General features: G+C 43.9%; 2 protein-coding genes across 2 annotated transcripts in view; one reads left to right on the top strand and one right to left on the bottom strand.

The window, feature by feature from the left end:
* The first annotated feature begins 728 nt into the window (after nucleotides 1–728).
* cfap45 (cilia and flagella associated protein 45) lies at nucleotides 729–4675 on the top strand. The gene is made up of 12 exons (XM_083695022.1): nucleotides 729–791; nucleotides 1039–1155; nucleotides 1274–1413; nucleotides 1582–1726; nucleotides 1907–2077; nucleotides 2285–2463; nucleotides 2565–2694; nucleotides 2876–3022; nucleotides 3178–3291; nucleotides 3532–3725; nucleotides 3932–4156; nucleotides 4278–4675. Exons 1-12 carry the CDS (start codon nucleotides 771–773, stop codon nucleotides 4351–4353), a joined length of 1659 nt encoding a protein of 552 aa, XP_083551148.1. The 5' UTR covers nucleotides 729–770; the 3' UTR covers nucleotides 4354–4675.
* A 717-nt stretch (nucleotides 4676–5392) lies between these two features.
* The window catches only part of LOC310823003 (clathrin heavy chain 1-like), a 28305-nt gene continuing 17002 nt past the window's right edge, over nucleotides 5393–16695 (bottom strand). Inside the window, exons 17-32 of the mRNA XM_083695644.1 lie at nucleotides 16460–16694; nucleotides 16114–16236; nucleotides 15816–15961; nucleotides 15463–15646; nucleotides 15076–15268; nucleotides 14567–14724; nucleotides 14283–14447; nucleotides 14015–14122; nucleotides 13625–13792; nucleotides 13283–13432; nucleotides 12973–13104; nucleotides 12706–12816; nucleotides 12336–12506; nucleotides 10246–10467; nucleotides 7001–7076; nucleotides 5393–6860 (exon numbers count right to left, since the gene is read on the bottom strand). Coding sequence (XP_083551770.1) covers nucleotides 6727–6860; nucleotides 7001–7076; nucleotides 10246–10467; nucleotides 12336–12506; nucleotides 12706–12816; nucleotides 12973–13104; nucleotides 13283–13432; nucleotides 13625–13792; nucleotides 14015–14122; nucleotides 14283–14447; nucleotides 14567–14724; nucleotides 15076–15268; nucleotides 15463–15646; nucleotides 15816–15961; nucleotides 16114–16236; nucleotides 16460–16694 — 2476 coding nt within the window. The 3' untranslated portion in view covers nucleotides 5393–6726. The remainder of the gene's footprint in view (nucleotides 6861–7000; nucleotides 7077–10245; nucleotides 10468–12335; nucleotides 12507–12705; nucleotides 12817–12972; nucleotides 13105–13282; nucleotides 13433–13624; nucleotides 13793–14014; nucleotides 14123–14282; nucleotides 14448–14566; nucleotides 14725–15075; nucleotides 15269–15462; nucleotides 15647–15815; nucleotides 15962–16113; nucleotides 16237–16459; nucleotide 16695) is intronic.

The raw sequence follows: 16695 nt of genomic DNA, 5'->3' as shown, positions 1-16695 counted from the left end.
AATATCACAAATTAGGATCTTTTTAAAAATTTTTTTTTTTTTATCGCGGACGCTTTCTAATCTTCAACTCCTCCTTAGAACAGTGCCCTACAAGAAAGGTGAGTCGAGGTTCCGAGTGTTGCGTAGGAATGACGCCACCTGTCGTCAAGCCTGACAATAGAGAGCCGAAGTCGGCCCCGCCCCCTTTATTTTTGGTACCAGTAGTGCTTGTCTGTCCTCTCTGTTCCTCATCAGCTGGATTTCTAACCTGTATTTAAGGGATTGCTTAAAATCACGCTAACATGATGTAGCTTTAACCAGTGTCAGTCAAGCCTGGCAATATGTGTTTTATAAGTGTACAACAAAAAAGTTATGAACTTCATTTCCCTTTCGGCCGCGTCACTCCAGTGCTGAGTCTCCGCACGCTTGTTCATCATCCCTCTCTCCAACATGCTTAATCATCGCCAAAATATTAAGTTGTGATCAGCTGCATACATCTAGCCGTACAGGAGTGAAGCCTTTTGATCACGAAATTAATATGAATAAAAATGATATCATTGGTTGTTTTCCTCGGTTGATATATCATTAATAACACCAGTGAAATTTCGAATAGTCAAATCTTTGTATTTAAGTGAAACCCATTTATGGTACAAAGCCTAGATGGAGCATCTCCTGTATAAATTATTACTTCTGCTACCAGCGCGTCATACCGGTTTCCCTTTTAAGCCAAGTGCAGTTTCCATGGAGACACAACAACAAAACACCTTTGTGCAAACGTCCTACAGCCTACAATGATACAGGCGAAAGAATTGGTAGGTACTTCATAAACTTGAATATATTATTTCATAATACTATTTCGTATTGTAATGCTGTTCTGTTGATCTTCTGTTCAATGTTTTAATTCTTATTTCATTTTGGTTGGCGAGTGAGAACGATTTGAAACATCATGGTAGCTAAGTTTCGAATCGTGGGCCACACTTGTCTGGCATTCGTAACATCATTAGCTATATATAGCTATAACTAGAGGTTGTACACTCATTTTACACCTTTCTTCTGCAGCCACAGCGTGTGGGGTCTTCGTCTACACGACCTTCTGGCAGCTCTCATTCACGCCGCTATCGCACCCGTGCCCTCACTTCCCATGTGGATGAAAGTCTCTTTGGAACCCCAAAACAGGTGGGCCATATTGGGGGGAGGGAGGGGGGGGTAGAAAAGGAGTGAGAGAGAGTGTCAGAGTGAGAGAGTTGAAGAGATATGGTGGGAATTTATGTTGGATAATATAATCTCACCCAAGGTGTCAGCCTGTGATGTCAAAGACTCTGAGAGATGGCGTCACTCAGGACCCAGAGGCCAGTCCCGGTCTGCTCCAAGTCAAAATGCTCAGAAACCAGTGACAGTTCGCATTATTACCAAGGACCTCATCCGTGACCTGAAGCAAGTATCCAGTCACTAACATGCACTGCAATCATTTGATGAACATTAGGAATAGCCTATCCCAAAGTATTTGACATGGTAAAACCAGCATTGTAGCAATAAACATACACAACAACTTTACCAGTGGTAAAATACAAATTAAGAACAAATTTACTGTCATTTTGCCAGGATCTCAAGTAAAGATCCATCTGGCCTGTCCATTATCCTCGGCCCTACTGAGATTAAGCGTATCGCAATAGCATCTCGAGTTCCAACCAAGGAAGAGAGGGAAGCCATGTTGGAAGCCCAGCGGAAGGAAAGGGAAGATGCCATGGTGAGAGGAATAAGTTGCTCTTCTGTGGAGCAACCCTTCATACATGACACAGCTATATGAAATATGTAATATAGCTGCTTCAACACAGACACAGATCTATGATCAGCTCAGTTTACCCCAGTCCTACCATTAGGTCTAGGCCTAAACTGATCTAAGATTACTATGGTTGACTCTGGCTAGGATGCTGCTGAGGAGAGGAAGGCTCATATCCGTCAGGCAGACCTGTCACGTCAGAAGAACCAGGGTCTGAGTGAGCTGGAGGCAGAGGCCAGGGACAGGGCTCAGTACCTGTTGGAGAGAGCCAATGCCATGAGGATGGAGCAGGAGGATGAAGTCAAGAAACTCAATGAGGTAGGAAATCAACTGGTCACTGATTTACTGTTGACTGTCACTGTCACTCTTTCACTTGTGGTTCACACCTCCTTTATAATAAATTTTTAATCACTACACAAACACATTCCTTCAGTAACTTACCTACTCACTGACCATACTCTCCCACCTCTGTGTGAGCGTGTGTGTGTGTCCTATTGTCCATGTGTGTACCTTTCTGGCCCTCAGTTGATCCTAGGTGCCCAATGCCATGCAGTGCGTGATGCTCAGATACTGGAGAGGCAGCAGATCCTGACTGAGCTGCAAGAGGAGGAGAGACGTCTGGATGCCATGATGGAGCTGGACCGCAGGAGAGCCCTGGAGGCCCAGGACCAGATCGTCGAGCTACGCAAACATCAGAGGATCCAGTGAGGCCTCATTATGACACACAGACACACAGACACACAGAATGTTAGTCTGTCTCTACCATACAACCCCTCCACTCTTTCCTCTGTTTGTGAGTGTCCAGGGGAAAGCAGCTGATTGTGAATCAGATTGAGGAGCGTCTGGAGGACAGGATGCTTCAGGATGAGGTGAAGGAGCAGGAGGGTCAGCAGATGCTGGAGAACCTGGAGAGGATGCAGATGGAGGAGCTCGAGGTATTTTAGTGCAGTACAGCAATTATAGAATAATTATGGAAAAAATGTTGAAAAGTCAGAGAGTGGCGTGTATGGAAGTAGGCTGTGTGTGTGGTATATGTATGTCAGTGTGTGTAGTGTGTGTGTGTGTGTGTGTGTGTGTGTGTGGCTGACTGATCAATCTGTGGTTGTGTGGGCACAGGCTCTGGAGAGGAAGAAGGAGGAGCAGCGGAGGCTGCAACAGGAGATCCTCCACATCAACGAGGATAGCTTGCTGGCCAAAGAACACAAGAAGGAAGAGGAGAGACTGGCCGACCTCAGAGCCATGGAATATACCCGCAAGAAAATGGTGAGAATACTATGTAGAATGAACAGCCCCTATACTGTATGTGTAAGTGACAAAAGGTGTGTACTGTGTGGATCTGTGCACCGCCCCCAACACACACAAACAAATAGATTAGTCTTTGAGGTGGACAAAGACTAATCTCTGTATGACCTCTACAGGAGCGGGAGGCTGAGTATGAGGCTGAACAGAGACGCATCAAGAGGGAGAAGGAGAAGGAGGTGGCCAGGCTGAGAGCCCTGCAGGAGAGAGACAGAGACCACAAAGCAGAGCAGGTTAGTATCAAATTACTTCTTTGTCCCCTTAACACACATAACCACAACAGCCATTCTGAACTCATTTTCAACTCAAGACACTTTTCTTGCCCAGTCGCACCAGACCCTTTGTTCTATTAGCCAACCCCTATTTCTTTTGTTGTGGCGACCAGGCAAACATGCTGCTATTTCAGTATGATACCTAATTGGCTGTAGAGGACATGGAGACATTAACAGTGAGTGTTTCTATGTGACTGTCAGGATGAGCTTCGCGCCCGGAGGAACCAGGAGGCTGCGGAGAGGGAGTGGAGGAGAAAAGAGAAAGAGCAACTTAAAAAGAAAGTAGAGGAGGAGGAGAGGTTGAAGGCAGCACGCTTGGAGCAGGTCACCCACAAAGAGCACCTCCTGTCCATTGAGGCCGGGCGAGAGAGGGCTGAGTTTGAGAGGGTGTTGAGGTATGTTTGCAATGTCACACTTTCCTCAGAAGACAAACAGTGCCATTTGAGCTCATGAGAAAATATTTTATTAGTTTAGTAGAAGGCCAATTCATGTTTTTCCAAGTTAAGCACAACTCTACCACAGTACTACTAACTCCTAACTATAGTAACTATAGTTCCAACAATTGAAATAAGTCTCTTTGCCCTGCTCCCTCTTCTACCAGGGCCCAGCAGATGTCCATCTCTAAGGAGAAGGACAAGGAGGACAATCACAGGCAGAAGGTGCTTCGCCATGCGGACGGGGTGCGTCAGCAGGTGAGGGAGCGTGAGCTACAGGCCATCGCACAGCGCAGGGAGGTCTTCAAAGAGGGAGACCGCCTGGACGAGGAGGCCCGCCAGCGCCGCATACGCCTGGACGAGATCAAGGAGAAGAAGCTGAGGGAACTCAAGTTAGTGAATTGCAATACAAAAGACAGAGCATTACATAAAGCTTTCTACATTGTGTAAACTACAGTAAGAGGCCATTTTCGATGCGCTAAATCAATTCATGTTCATTCATTTTTCTTTCAGGGCTGCTGGACTTCCAGAAAAATACTGCAATGAAGTAGAGAGGAAGGTACATGCTCTTCCTACTCTGGATCACTAGCACTACTGATGCAAATCCTAAACCTAAAAAAGTTCTAGTGATCCTACTCATATATTTCAAAAGAGAAACTGTGACTAAAGTTGACTAAACAGAAAATCAAGTGCACAGGTTGGAAAATTAGTGGAGCATAATCAGTAGATCATTTCTGAATAAAGATGTATTCATTGCACATTATGATTCATGAATGTTTTTAAAAGTTGTAACTGTTGTATGCCTGAACGTTGCAACTATTGATAGCGGCAGATGACAAATTGTGGCTTAATATGTATCTACTCGTAATAAGTTATATCATCAAATTATTTGTTTGTAAAATTGTTGACTGTCCCTCACACTGATTCATTAAAAGTACCAAAGATCAACTGGACACCATTTTATTTAGACTATATTTATCTTTCAGCCAGGTCTTGCTTTAGTTGATCAGTGATATAACCTCTTGCTGTCAATATGCATGACAAAAGTTATCATTTAACTAGTTTGATTGATTGATTTAATTTATTTGATAATTAATAGTAGTTAGTACATAGTACATGACATCAGTACACACAACTGGTGGATTTATGAGGGGAGACAGATTTCTCATGTCATTTATGATATTCCCTATAATCAATATAGCCATACAACAATCTATTTCAATCTGTATAACCATGTCATGATGATCATATTTTGTTCAGTCATACACTGTTCAATTTTGTTATGATCAGTATTATAGTCATTTATGATTTTATGTAGTAACGGTACAATTCAAGTCAGCCAGTCAGTATGGCGCCAGTTATATCTGTCCCCTGGGTTCTATCTGTTGGTAGGGACTTAGGTGCAAAGCCACTCTGACCTAAATGGCGGCCTCTTGTTATTGAACTGTGCATGTGTTGCTGTCCTATAAAATGGTTGCTTGAAAACACCTCATCTGAGAGTTTGAGACAGAGAGATCGTGCACTCCGCCAGAGAGTTTGGTCTCTACGCAGACAGACATCTTTTACTCTCTGCTGTAGATCTGTAATAATTGGTAAAGCTTGGTTGGACTCTGGAATCAAATGGGTCTTCTTTTATTTAAAGTATTCAAGTTGGGCCCAGGGGATTTCCTTGCACCCTAACAGATTAGGACTCTTTACACAGTTTAAAGCATTGAAAGAATACATCAAGGTAAATACAGGCTTTTATTTCAGACCATTCTTGACAAAGAACTGTATTATGTACTGAGATCTAATTATTCATAATAACCATCTAAATATATACCTACAGGAGTGTTACTGACCTAATCAAGTTGACATTGGGACACCAAGAGACCACTGTCCAGTCATCTAATTCCCTATTTGTTCTCAGTGCCAATCACATTAAACCAAACAGGTAAGTTTCTCTAAAGCGTCATAGCACTAAGACTATCAAGTCCATTGTGGGCAAATGGTTAAAGGTGATTTTAGTGCTAGCAGGCCTTCAGGAAATCCACCCCAAGACAGGACAGTGGAGGAGGTCTCCACTTTTTTATTTATCATTTGGTCTGTCCACGCAAAATTATGGTGACCTAGAAACACCACAACACCTGGCACATACAGACCTCAGCACAAGGAGGGTGGTGAGTAAATACACACATACAGGTCCCTAGGAGTCAGCCGTGGTCCCCTTGCACATACACAGACTCACACACAAGCACTGTACACGGTACAACAGAAGGTCACCTAGAACACACAGAGCCAACAAAGGAGGACTAACATCTACTGGATTGACTAGAAAGCCAATATAGCTGAGAGGGGATTAAAATTCTTATTTAGATCATTAGATCTCACACACACAGTCTGTATGCATTTTAAACTCCATAAAGCTACACGCCTGTGCAGAATATACTATCATTACTTAGTGTTGCTAGCTATAGCCATTGGGTGGCAATATATGTTCAAATATTATATGTAACCTTTTTTTTCCAGAATATACAATGAAATGCATTATACAGACAGACAAGAGACAATGTAAGCTGTTCACATGTTCAGTACATTAAAATTAAGAGATTTCTATATTAGTTTCTTCTCACGAGAGTGCAAATCAGTTGCTTCTCCACCTATTTCAAAGGTCAGTTGCTTCATTCTGAAGTCCACTTACATACATAACAAAAAACATAAAAAAATACATCATTACACACAAAAATCTTCATTCTAGTGATGTAAGTAGTCATAAATATGGAATGTGAAAAACAAAACAAAAACATGTGGTCCAATTTATTTTAAAACAATACAAATAAAAGTCCTTCATTGCAGTTTTATAATGGAGAAAATAATGAAAATAATTTAATGAGCGCATGTTTGAATCCCCTGTTGTGAGTAGAAGAGCATGGAAGCTGGTGAGGAACACAAGGAGAAACAGACAGGTGACTCGGGTGGGGGTTCACATGCCATAGCCAAAGCCAGGCTGGGGGGCCTGGCCGTAGCCGGACGGTGCTGTGTAACCGCCATAGCCATAGGGTTGCTGGGGGGCCACAGATACGTTGGTGCCCGAAGTGAGCATGAGTTGGGGCGTGCCTGCAACACAAGCACAGGGGAACATACATGAGCATATGCCCCAAGAAAAGAACAGACACACTCAAATATTTGTAATTTCCTAGCTGCTAACATAAAAAGGCAACTCATTACAGGATCCGATAAACATAGCGTATAGCTACCATAAACAATGGGCTGAGACTCTGTGGCCTGCTCCTCCTGTTTCCTCAGGGACTCGGAGGCGTCAAGCTTGTCCACCTGTAAGAGGCAGAGAGGTGAGCGTGTTGGACCATGATACAGCCAGCAGGGGGAGCTCTGATGAGCAAGGCTGAGTTGCCATTATAACTGACCTCTGGGTTATTTCACTGGCTGACGGATGGGACCATTCCTGATAGGCAAAGATGAATAAATCAAGATTAAAATAAGCTGGCCGAGACAGGCCTTGCTACTAGGTGGGAGGGCTTTTTAGGCAGGAGCTATGACTATAGTTGGTGCTATTGGCTATACTACAGTACAGTACCAAGCTTGAATGACCACGACAGTCCAGTGTAAGGAAGTCTGACTTTGGATTAGACTAAGCAGACATAGAAAACAGCTCAGTACAACAATGGTCCCACCATCCAGCCACCAGATGTATCTTTTTTCAGGTGTTTAAACTGTATGTAGAGAACCAAACCCATTTAAACATGAACATGCTTCAGCTTCAGTAAACTTAACTACAATGGATTAAAAAATGTATTACAATACTATCACTGAAAGTTTCAGAAACTTACCCTATCATAAAATATTACAGAAATGCACAATCAACTAGAAACTACAATCAAGAGAACACACTACAGGGATAAACTGATAATATTTACAATTATAACTGAATAAATAACCATCTGCAAATAAGGTAATATTTATTATTTTGTCCTCTTGGTTAGTGAAGCAGGTCTGAGCATGATTTATAAAAGATCAAATTCACAGCATCAAGCAAGAAGGAAGAAACTCCAGAAAAATACTATTCTGAAAATTCTTAAAATATAAGTTTGTCATGTGAGAGTAAATTCCTCCAAATCAAAATATAGGGTTCAGTTCTCTACATACTTGCTGTCTACAACTACAGTAAGTTTGGTTAAGTAGGCTGTTTCAAGATAGATCAACAGGCTGTAGTTCCATAGAAGGGAAAAGAAACATGCTGAAGCGGCAGTTTGGTTATTTCTCTGTTAAAAGTGCATGAGAGAGAGGCACAGAGCCACAGTGGAGGGAGTGAGAGGGTGGAGGGATGATTTGTACGGCCAGTCAAGGCGTCCAGGAGCAGGCACAGCCAACAACTATGTCTCCTAGTCTGTCCAAAGTGCTGCTAATTCTATGGAAAGGGTAAATGCATGCTTGCCCTGGACAACATGGTCAATTCACACTACAGGTTTGTTGCACGTTGCATCTCTTACTCTCACTCTCTCACACACACACACACACACACACACACACACACACGTTCTGGTATAGCTAAAATAGCAACTTCAGTACAAAGAATGATAAAATGGAAAGAAAAAAATATAACCACCAAAACCCCACAAATAATGTACACCGGAAATGTAATGGGAGTTCATTTACCCCAAATCTTGGGATATATCACATTAAGCGTTAATTGACTAATACATAGCCACGATAGATACAAAGAAATAAACAGGGAACTCTGAAAGAATGGTCACTTCATCAATTATTGTAAGTTCAATTCCTGGTTTCAGACTTTGCAGCAGTCTACAGCCCAAATGCTGTATGAATCTTTATATATTAATTAATTCTAATCTTATCCAGTTTGAGAAAGACAAAGCTATTATTATTTGCGAGTAGGTAGTATAGTTACATATAATTACGCTGTCTAATGGCTCAATCAGATCACATCAGGCTAGGTTCAACATGGTGGAAAGTGTCAATTTAGAGTTACAGTAAGCTCTCCAATTCACAGTCCCCATCGACATTGCACATTAAATAGGAAGTCATATTGTTCCTCAGTGACTCCGAAGAAATATAGGCCAGCAGCTGACTGCAGCTCAGTGAAATTACAGATTGGCATTAGTATCTACAGGTATATTGGAGAGAGGACTGGCTAACTACAGTAGGTCAGTTATCCAGAGCAGATATCTCCATTCATGCTCAAAGACAATTACTGAGCTTGCTGGTTTATGTGGATCTGGTGTTATGCATTTTCAATGTCCCCTTGTTTGAGTGTTGTTGGAATGAATGAGTTTCGAATCGGTGCAACCTTCCACCAGTCACTGATTTAAACCAGGAACACAGAGCTAGAACAAACAGCCGTCACAACCACCAGCAGGCTCAGTGGCTCTTCAGACACAGGATAGGCGAGCCCCACTATAGAACATTCTGTGTGGGTATTCTAGTCGAGGTGTGACATGTGGACTCAGAAGCAGCAGAGTGACATGGGGAGGGGACAGACTCATGCAATTTCATCTAGATTCACTCCTCGAAACTACAGGCTACAAGGGGGTCAAAAAGAATGATTTGAAATGGATTCGACTTTCACCTTTTCCTTAATCGCATCAACCTGAAAGGGAATTCAGAGAGGCAACTTAAGGAGAAAAACAAACTGAATTCTCTAACAGAGAGAGAGCAAGAAATGTGGAATCATCAAGTTAACAGAAAACAGAAGAAAATCACAGTGAGAGATGTAGATAAGCCATTTTTGATACAAATGCTCATTTAAATGCTGGAACTATGTGGTAATTTAAGTCAGTCAGCAGATGATGTATACAAATAGATATAAAGTGTTTTTAAAACTATAGTACGCACATTGCACAATATTTACCTAAAATATCGTCATGTTTAAGTCAGTTTTACAATTTCATGTTAACATTTTATCACAATTCTATCACAACATTTCAACTGTTACAATGTTTGTCTTTGGTACCAGTATATCATTCTACATTGTTTAATCACTAGACATGTCAGGCATGAACAAGAACTGGTATTTTCTGCCATGTGACAAACATATGTGGTATGAGGAATAACTTGGCAGTAGGAATCTTTGTGAAAACATTTGTATGGAAAAGTAGCAGAGATGAAAAACACAAATGAAAAGAAAAACATGATTAACATGATTGACAGGAACAAAGAAGGATGAGAGTGAGATCATATGGAGGAAGTAGAAACTGAGATGCAGACTTCAATTTAAACAGTAAAAAAAAAAAGGGTTGCTGGAGTTTGGTTGTAAAATTACCTCCTTTTAGGTAAAATGCCTGATAACTACATACAGCTTATTCAACAGTATGCCACTGTGTACTCCCTTTGAGTTGCTGCCTTTCACTATTTCAAAGAAATCCAGTAGGCCATTCCGAGTCACTGCAAACCTAAGAAACGTACCTGACTTGCTGCATAAAATTTCATAGGTTGTGAATTACCATCCATGTCCTGGCCAACCCACCTTGGAAAGGTACTCCCTCATGACCTGGATGAAGTAGGGCATGGAGAAGTCCATGAGGTTGTGCCTCCAGGCGGTCTCCAGGACCACGTCTGGCCGCAGCAGGTCGTAGCAGGTGAAGAGGCAGGCGGCAAAGCACTCCTTCTTGTCCTCCTCCAGGAACCACGCCAGCAGCTCCTCCGCCAGCTCTGTGTCCTTCGATTCTGACGCATACTGCATGGCATCCTGGAGAGACAAAGACACTCCAGTATCAAACCTGAAAAGAGGATGATGATGGCATGGTTGTAACAGAGTGACACATAAAAGCAAGCAATAGTAGCTTACAAAACCAACTACCGCAAAAGGAATTTGTGCTAAATATGGTCAAATCTTCTCCGTGGCTCAGTTGGTTGGAGCATGGTTTTGGATAAAGTTGTGGGTTCCCATGAGTCTAGTATTGTATTAATTAATTCACTTTGGATAAAAGTGTAATTCATGGCCACTGATCAATAGGCATAAACTAGTGCGTACCCTCTCACTCACCGCTCTTTCTTCCTGTCTTATCCGCCCTACCCTCTGTTGAATCCTTCTCCCTTCTATCTACTGATGCAGCCTCCTCCACCCTCCTGTCCACTCTTTCCACATCCTTCGACTCTCTCTGTCCACAGACCTCAAGGCCGGCACGATCCTCTCCACGCACTCCCTGGCTGTCTGAAACCCTGCAAGCTTGTAGAATAGGGCTCCGGGCAGCTGAGAGGAAATGGAGAAAAACTGGCCTCCCTGATGATCTAGACCCTTATCTCTCTCTCCTCAACTACACCTCATCTGCATCATCTGCTAAAGCTTCTTACTACCATTCCAAAATTCAATCCTGTGCCTCTGACCCAAGGAAACTGTTCTCCACATTCTCCTCAACCCACCTCCTCCCCCTCCTCCCTGTCTGCCGATGACTTTGTCACCTACTTTGAAAAGAAGGTTGATGACATTAGCAGCTCTTTCCCTCTACCTCTAACCAACACTGCCACCTCTCCTCCCAAACCCACTGCACTACACCCGGTCTCTGGTTTATCTGATTTTTCCCCCGTCTCCCCTGATGATATTCTAAAACTGGTCAATCCAAGCGGGCAACCACCTGCCCCCTCAATCCTATCCCCTCCCCCTTTCTCCAGTCCATCTCCAAAGACCTCCTTCCGTTCCTTACCACCTTAATCAATTCCTCTCTATCCACAGGATCTGTACCAGCTGCCTTCAAGACAGCCAGAGTCAAGCCTCTTCTCAAGAAACCAACTCTTGAGCCGGCTGCTGTCCATAACTACAGACCGGTATCCCTTCTCTCCTTCTTATCTAAAACCCTTGTACGTGCTGTCTCTAACCAACTGTCTCACTACCTCCTTCAGAACAACCTCCTTGACCCTCACCAATCCGGCTTTAAGGCTGGGCACTCTACTGAGACTACTCTCCTTGCTGTCACGGAGGCCCTCCACTCTGCTCGAGCTTCCTCCCTCTCCTCTGTTCTCATTCTTCTGGACCTGTCCGTTGCATTCGGCACTGTAAACCACCCGATCCTTCTCTCTACCCTCTCAGAATTGGGCATCTCTGGCTCTGCACTCTCCTGGTTTGCATCCTACCTGGCCGATGGCTCTTACCAGGTGACGTGGAGAGAATCACTGCCCTCTCCATGAGCCCTCACCAATGGGGTCCCCCAGGGCTCTGTCCTAGGGCCCTTACTGTTCTCCCTCTATACCAAATCTCTTGCCTCGCATCACATTCAAGACCCTGGTGCTCACCTACCGGATGGCAAAGGGAACAGCCCCTCCCTACTTGCAAGCAATGGTCATCCCCCAAACCTCTGCCCGATCACTCCGCTCTTCCACCTCGGCTGGCCGCCTGGCGCCGCCGCCTCTACGTGGATGCAGCAGTCGTGCTATTCAGTCACGGCTTTTCATTGTCCTGGCCCCCCGGTGGTTTCTTATGACTGATGTATAGATGATTCACTTACTAAAACAAATGTACTTGTTGTAAGTTGCTTTGGATAAAGGCGTCTGTTAAATGTCTAAATTGTAAATAATGTAATGTAGTGTTTCACTTGAACTTGAGGAGTCAAGCTACAAAACCTTGTAGAGTTTATCCTTCTTGCAGAGCTCGACACTTTGCTTCCAGCGGTTGTTGCCTTTGAACAGGTAGGCAGCGATTCTCCTGAACTCTATCAGCTCGTGCTTTTCCAGACCCTGGGCCAGGGAGATGTTGTCAAAGTTGTCGTAGGCATCGATGGATGAGCGCAGAGCCTGGACAGGACAGGGGAATTGCACAGAGGGGTTGGGGAGATGGAGAGACACTTATTAAACGCAACAGTCAGAGTTTATTCAACAAATTAATCAAGGAACTTTCCCTTTTTAACAATGTTAATACTCTTACTCCAGTGTCTCCACAGATGATTTTATCGATACAAACATCCAAAAAATCTTAGATTGTAGATCTTTGTACCGCATAGTCTTCCTCTGTGATGAAGAGGTTGTTAAGTGCTTCGTTGACTGACTTGTTGTTGTGGTTCTGTACTGACCGCAGATATGGTTTGACCAGGGAGAGCTGTTTGACCTGGTGACAGGGACAGAGACGCAAGGGCCAAAAGAATTGTTGGGTAAATAACTCTGAACCTGAACAAACATTACTATCCAGCTAACAGAAAATATTATAAAGCACATGTATGTAATCACTGGAAGACAATATGGGGACAAAGGAGCATCCCAGTACCTTGCTGAAGAAGTTGACAGCTCGTGTGTGGTCAAGTCGTGGCGACAGCACTATGAGCAGGTCGTTCAGTAACAAAGGTTTGAACTCCAGGTAATACTGGACGGCTTTGTAGTACAGCTCCACATTGGCCACCTACAATGACAAATCATCATACAGTCAAAAGTCAGATATGTATTCATTAACACTTGTCTTATACAAAACTGATTGAATATTGACAATGTCATACCACACCATTTAATCACCCATGCAAAAATATTTAAGAGCTGAAAAGCGCCATCTACTGATCTGTCTGCACATTTTGTGGTGTTACCTTGGTGACGATGTCCTTGAACTGGCCTTCCTTCCAGGCATCTGCTGGGTGGTTCATCATGGTGATAATGGCGTTGTCGTACTCCTCGTATTTGTCATACAGGAAGACCAGCTCCCCCCACAGGTGGGCCTGCTCTGCAGCCCTCAGAACCTGCAGCAGCACAGATGGTATATCCACACCTCAGCAGAGACAACTGCCACATCATACATTCAAACACATTGCTGTCCATCAAACAGCATATACATAAAATAAGAAAGCATATAGATTTAGAGTGAAAATATGCAGACAAATGTACAGATCTCTTGGATGCCTCTGCAAGGGGACTATCTGGAGACCACTTACCTTTGGAATGTTGACTCTGGACCAGAAGAGCTCCAGGTGCTCCCTCATCTTCTGGGGTTTGAATTTAGAGTACAGAATGGCCAGCTCAGTGAACATGCCCATGTGAGCGCGCTCCAGCCCCAGGGCCGCCTCAAGCATGGTGATCAGCTCCTCAAAGTAAGCACGATCCTGTGGACACAGACACACACACATTACACACACACACCTGACATTCGATCCTCCAATAGAATATGTAATACACTTCAGATATCTTGCCTGTTAGAGCTAATTTCTATAAGTGAGTATGGGCAGTAGCACAGGTATGCATCATCTGATCTTGGTGGTAGTTGATGTGTATGTATGTCACTGTGACTGTGTTGGCATACGGCTCAGTGGCATTTGCACCCTTGCCTGGTAGTAGTTGATGAGCTCCTCCAGTTCATCAGCGTGGACCACAATGTGCAGGCCACACATCTGAGCCAGGCGGAACTCATTCCCATCCACACAGGCAAAGCACACCTGGGGGAGGAAAAGGCAAAATGGACTTTTATTAATTAAAAAAGCAACACAAAAAAACTTTGATTTGAGAATTATTCATGTCTGAAATGTGGGTGTAGCAACCAAAAAGTAAACCAATTGCTACCATATACTATAGTTTTATATATTGTGAATATCTGACCTCCTTCCAGGTCCTGGTGCTATTTGCCTTGCGGGCCCCATCCACAGCGGCCTGGTACTCTCCAAGGTGGACCAGAGTAGACGCCAGCCGCCCAAAGTTGGACACATTGTTGTAGAGCAGCTTGGCTGCGTCGTACATCTTCTCATCATAGCATCTGTCACCAACCTGGAGTAAAGTGAAACATGATAGTGATACAGCAAATGTACAGGAAAACCTGTGTGTCTGTCTGTGTGAGAGAGTAAGTGAGAGATGAGTGATGCGTGTGTGTAGGGTTTGGACCGTACCTGTTGAATGTGGGCGTTGTTGGGCCCATTGATAAATTCCTCCAGCTCAGCCAGACGGTTGGTCTTGGCCAGGGCAAAGATCAGCTCTGTCTCCACGTAGGACTCCCGAGACTTCTTACGAGCCATCTGCAAGAACTTGACCAGGTCCTCCCAGTTACCTGAATTTAGTAGGGGAGGATTTCAGCTCAGTACAAGTTTGCATAGCTCAACATCAAACATATACACATTCTTACACTTATTGTCTAATTTACACTTATACCAATTACACTAATTGCCTATTGTGTTATTGTATTTTTATTGCTATGTCCTGATATTTGCACTGTTGAGAGGAAGCTTGCAATGTAAGCATTTCACTGTACAATTTACATCCTGTATCTTGTACATATGATCAATAAACTTTGACTTGATTTGATACAGCTCAACCCCAAATAACAACTAGAGTGAAAACCCTACATAAATTGGACAGATAGGGTGGAACATGTAGAAAAGATTATTGTTGTCTCTCTTACCGCTTTGGGCTGCAGCCTGGCCCACCTCCATGTAGGCGGATGGGTCATCAGCTTTGATGTAGGAGTCGATGGCCTCCTTCACCAGGCCCTTCTGCAGCTGGGCCTTGGCCAGCTGACTCCACACAGGAGGCTCGTTACAGCGCTCCGCAAACTCATAGGCCCGGTCTAGGTTCCCAATGTGCTCAATCAGGACCTGCACACAACCAATAAGAGCTTTATTCAATTGACATTTTTAACCAAATCAGGCAAAGAGGGGCACAAAAGTAGCATCTCCACCAGGAATAGAATCAGCAACCTTTTAGTCAATGTTCCATGTCCCAAAGTAATATTTCAACCTGATAACATGATTAAAAGGGAGAGAGGACGCTGTCAGGCCCAACCACTGACCTGCACAGCAGAGGTGTTGACGTCAAACTTCCTGAAGATGGCGAAGGCCTCTTCAAACAGCTCGTTGCTGATGGCAATGTTGGCAATGTCAGGGGCGTCGTAGTTGTCCAGGCGGTTGATGTACTCCATCACACGTGTACGGTCTGCCTTGATGGCTGTCAGGATAAGCAGGTTTTGCAGGTTTCTGAAAACAAGATGGGATCATTCTCAGCACTGGCATACCAATAATAAAAGATTCAAATAACAAAAGATTCAAACCACCCTTGAAATGAACAAGAGTTATTACTTTTGGTCGGATGCAACTACTGGAGAAAATTTGGTATCATGAATGAATAATAAATCTTCCCTATTACCTGTGTTCACTGAAAACAGAGTTGTCCAGAACAATCTTCTCCAGTAGCTCGATTAGTTCGTTGGGCAAGTCGGCAGTCATGAAGGCCTTAACTGTAACTGACACCTCCTCTGGGTCCTGAGTCTCAGACAGGGCTGTCTGCACAACCTGCATGACACAGCCAGCCATACAACAGTTCATCAGAAACACAATGACCCCTGAGTGTTAGAAGTATAACATTGTTGGGACCAGTTAGCATTAAGTATTAATGGAGGTACAGCTACCTGAGCCTCTTGAAGAAGAGTGGGGATCTACAGTACCTGGTCAATGAGGGGTCTTCTGTAAGGGTTACTCTCCAGCAGCACACTGGCCCACAGCTCAGCGTCCTTACGGCGAACCAGGTAGCGAGACAGACTCTTGAACAGGGAGTTCTCATTGCACACCTACACAAGAAACACAAAGGCAAAAAAATACAAGCAGAGATGCATTCCTATTTCAGTCTATTAGACAAGTTAGAGCATTTAACCGTACTAATGCATTAATGCTTCTGCTTTTGAATATCATGAAACGATGATGGGTCATTAATGTACTGTGTAGTGTACAATACATTATTGCTCTGCTTTGAGCTCTGCTCCAACTGAATGTATGCAGCTATTCCCCACTTACATGGATGAGCTCCTGGTCACACTGTCCTCTCTCGTAGGCCACGCAGGCCAGGTGGGGGTCCCTCTTCTCACAGTACTTGCCCACCACACAGCTGTCGTAGAAGGGATTCTCACGCAGGAAACGCTCTGGGTTGTTGTTGCTGTCGATGTAAATTTTAGCCAGGGCATTGTGGGTAGCAGGCTCCTCACAGCCCTCGTGGATGCGGGCCTCCAGCCATGGCAGGAGCAGCTTCAATC

The sequence above is a fragment of the Argentina silus genome (genome assembly GCF_951799395.1).
Source record: "Argentina silus genome assembly, chromosome: X".
NCBI classification, from domain to species: Eukaryota; Metazoa; Chordata; class Actinopteri; order Argentiniformes; family Argentinidae; genus Argentina; species Argentina silus.
The sequence above is the reverse complement of the archived record's forward strand: the minus strand, read 5'-3'. Positions and strand labels throughout refer to the sequence as shown.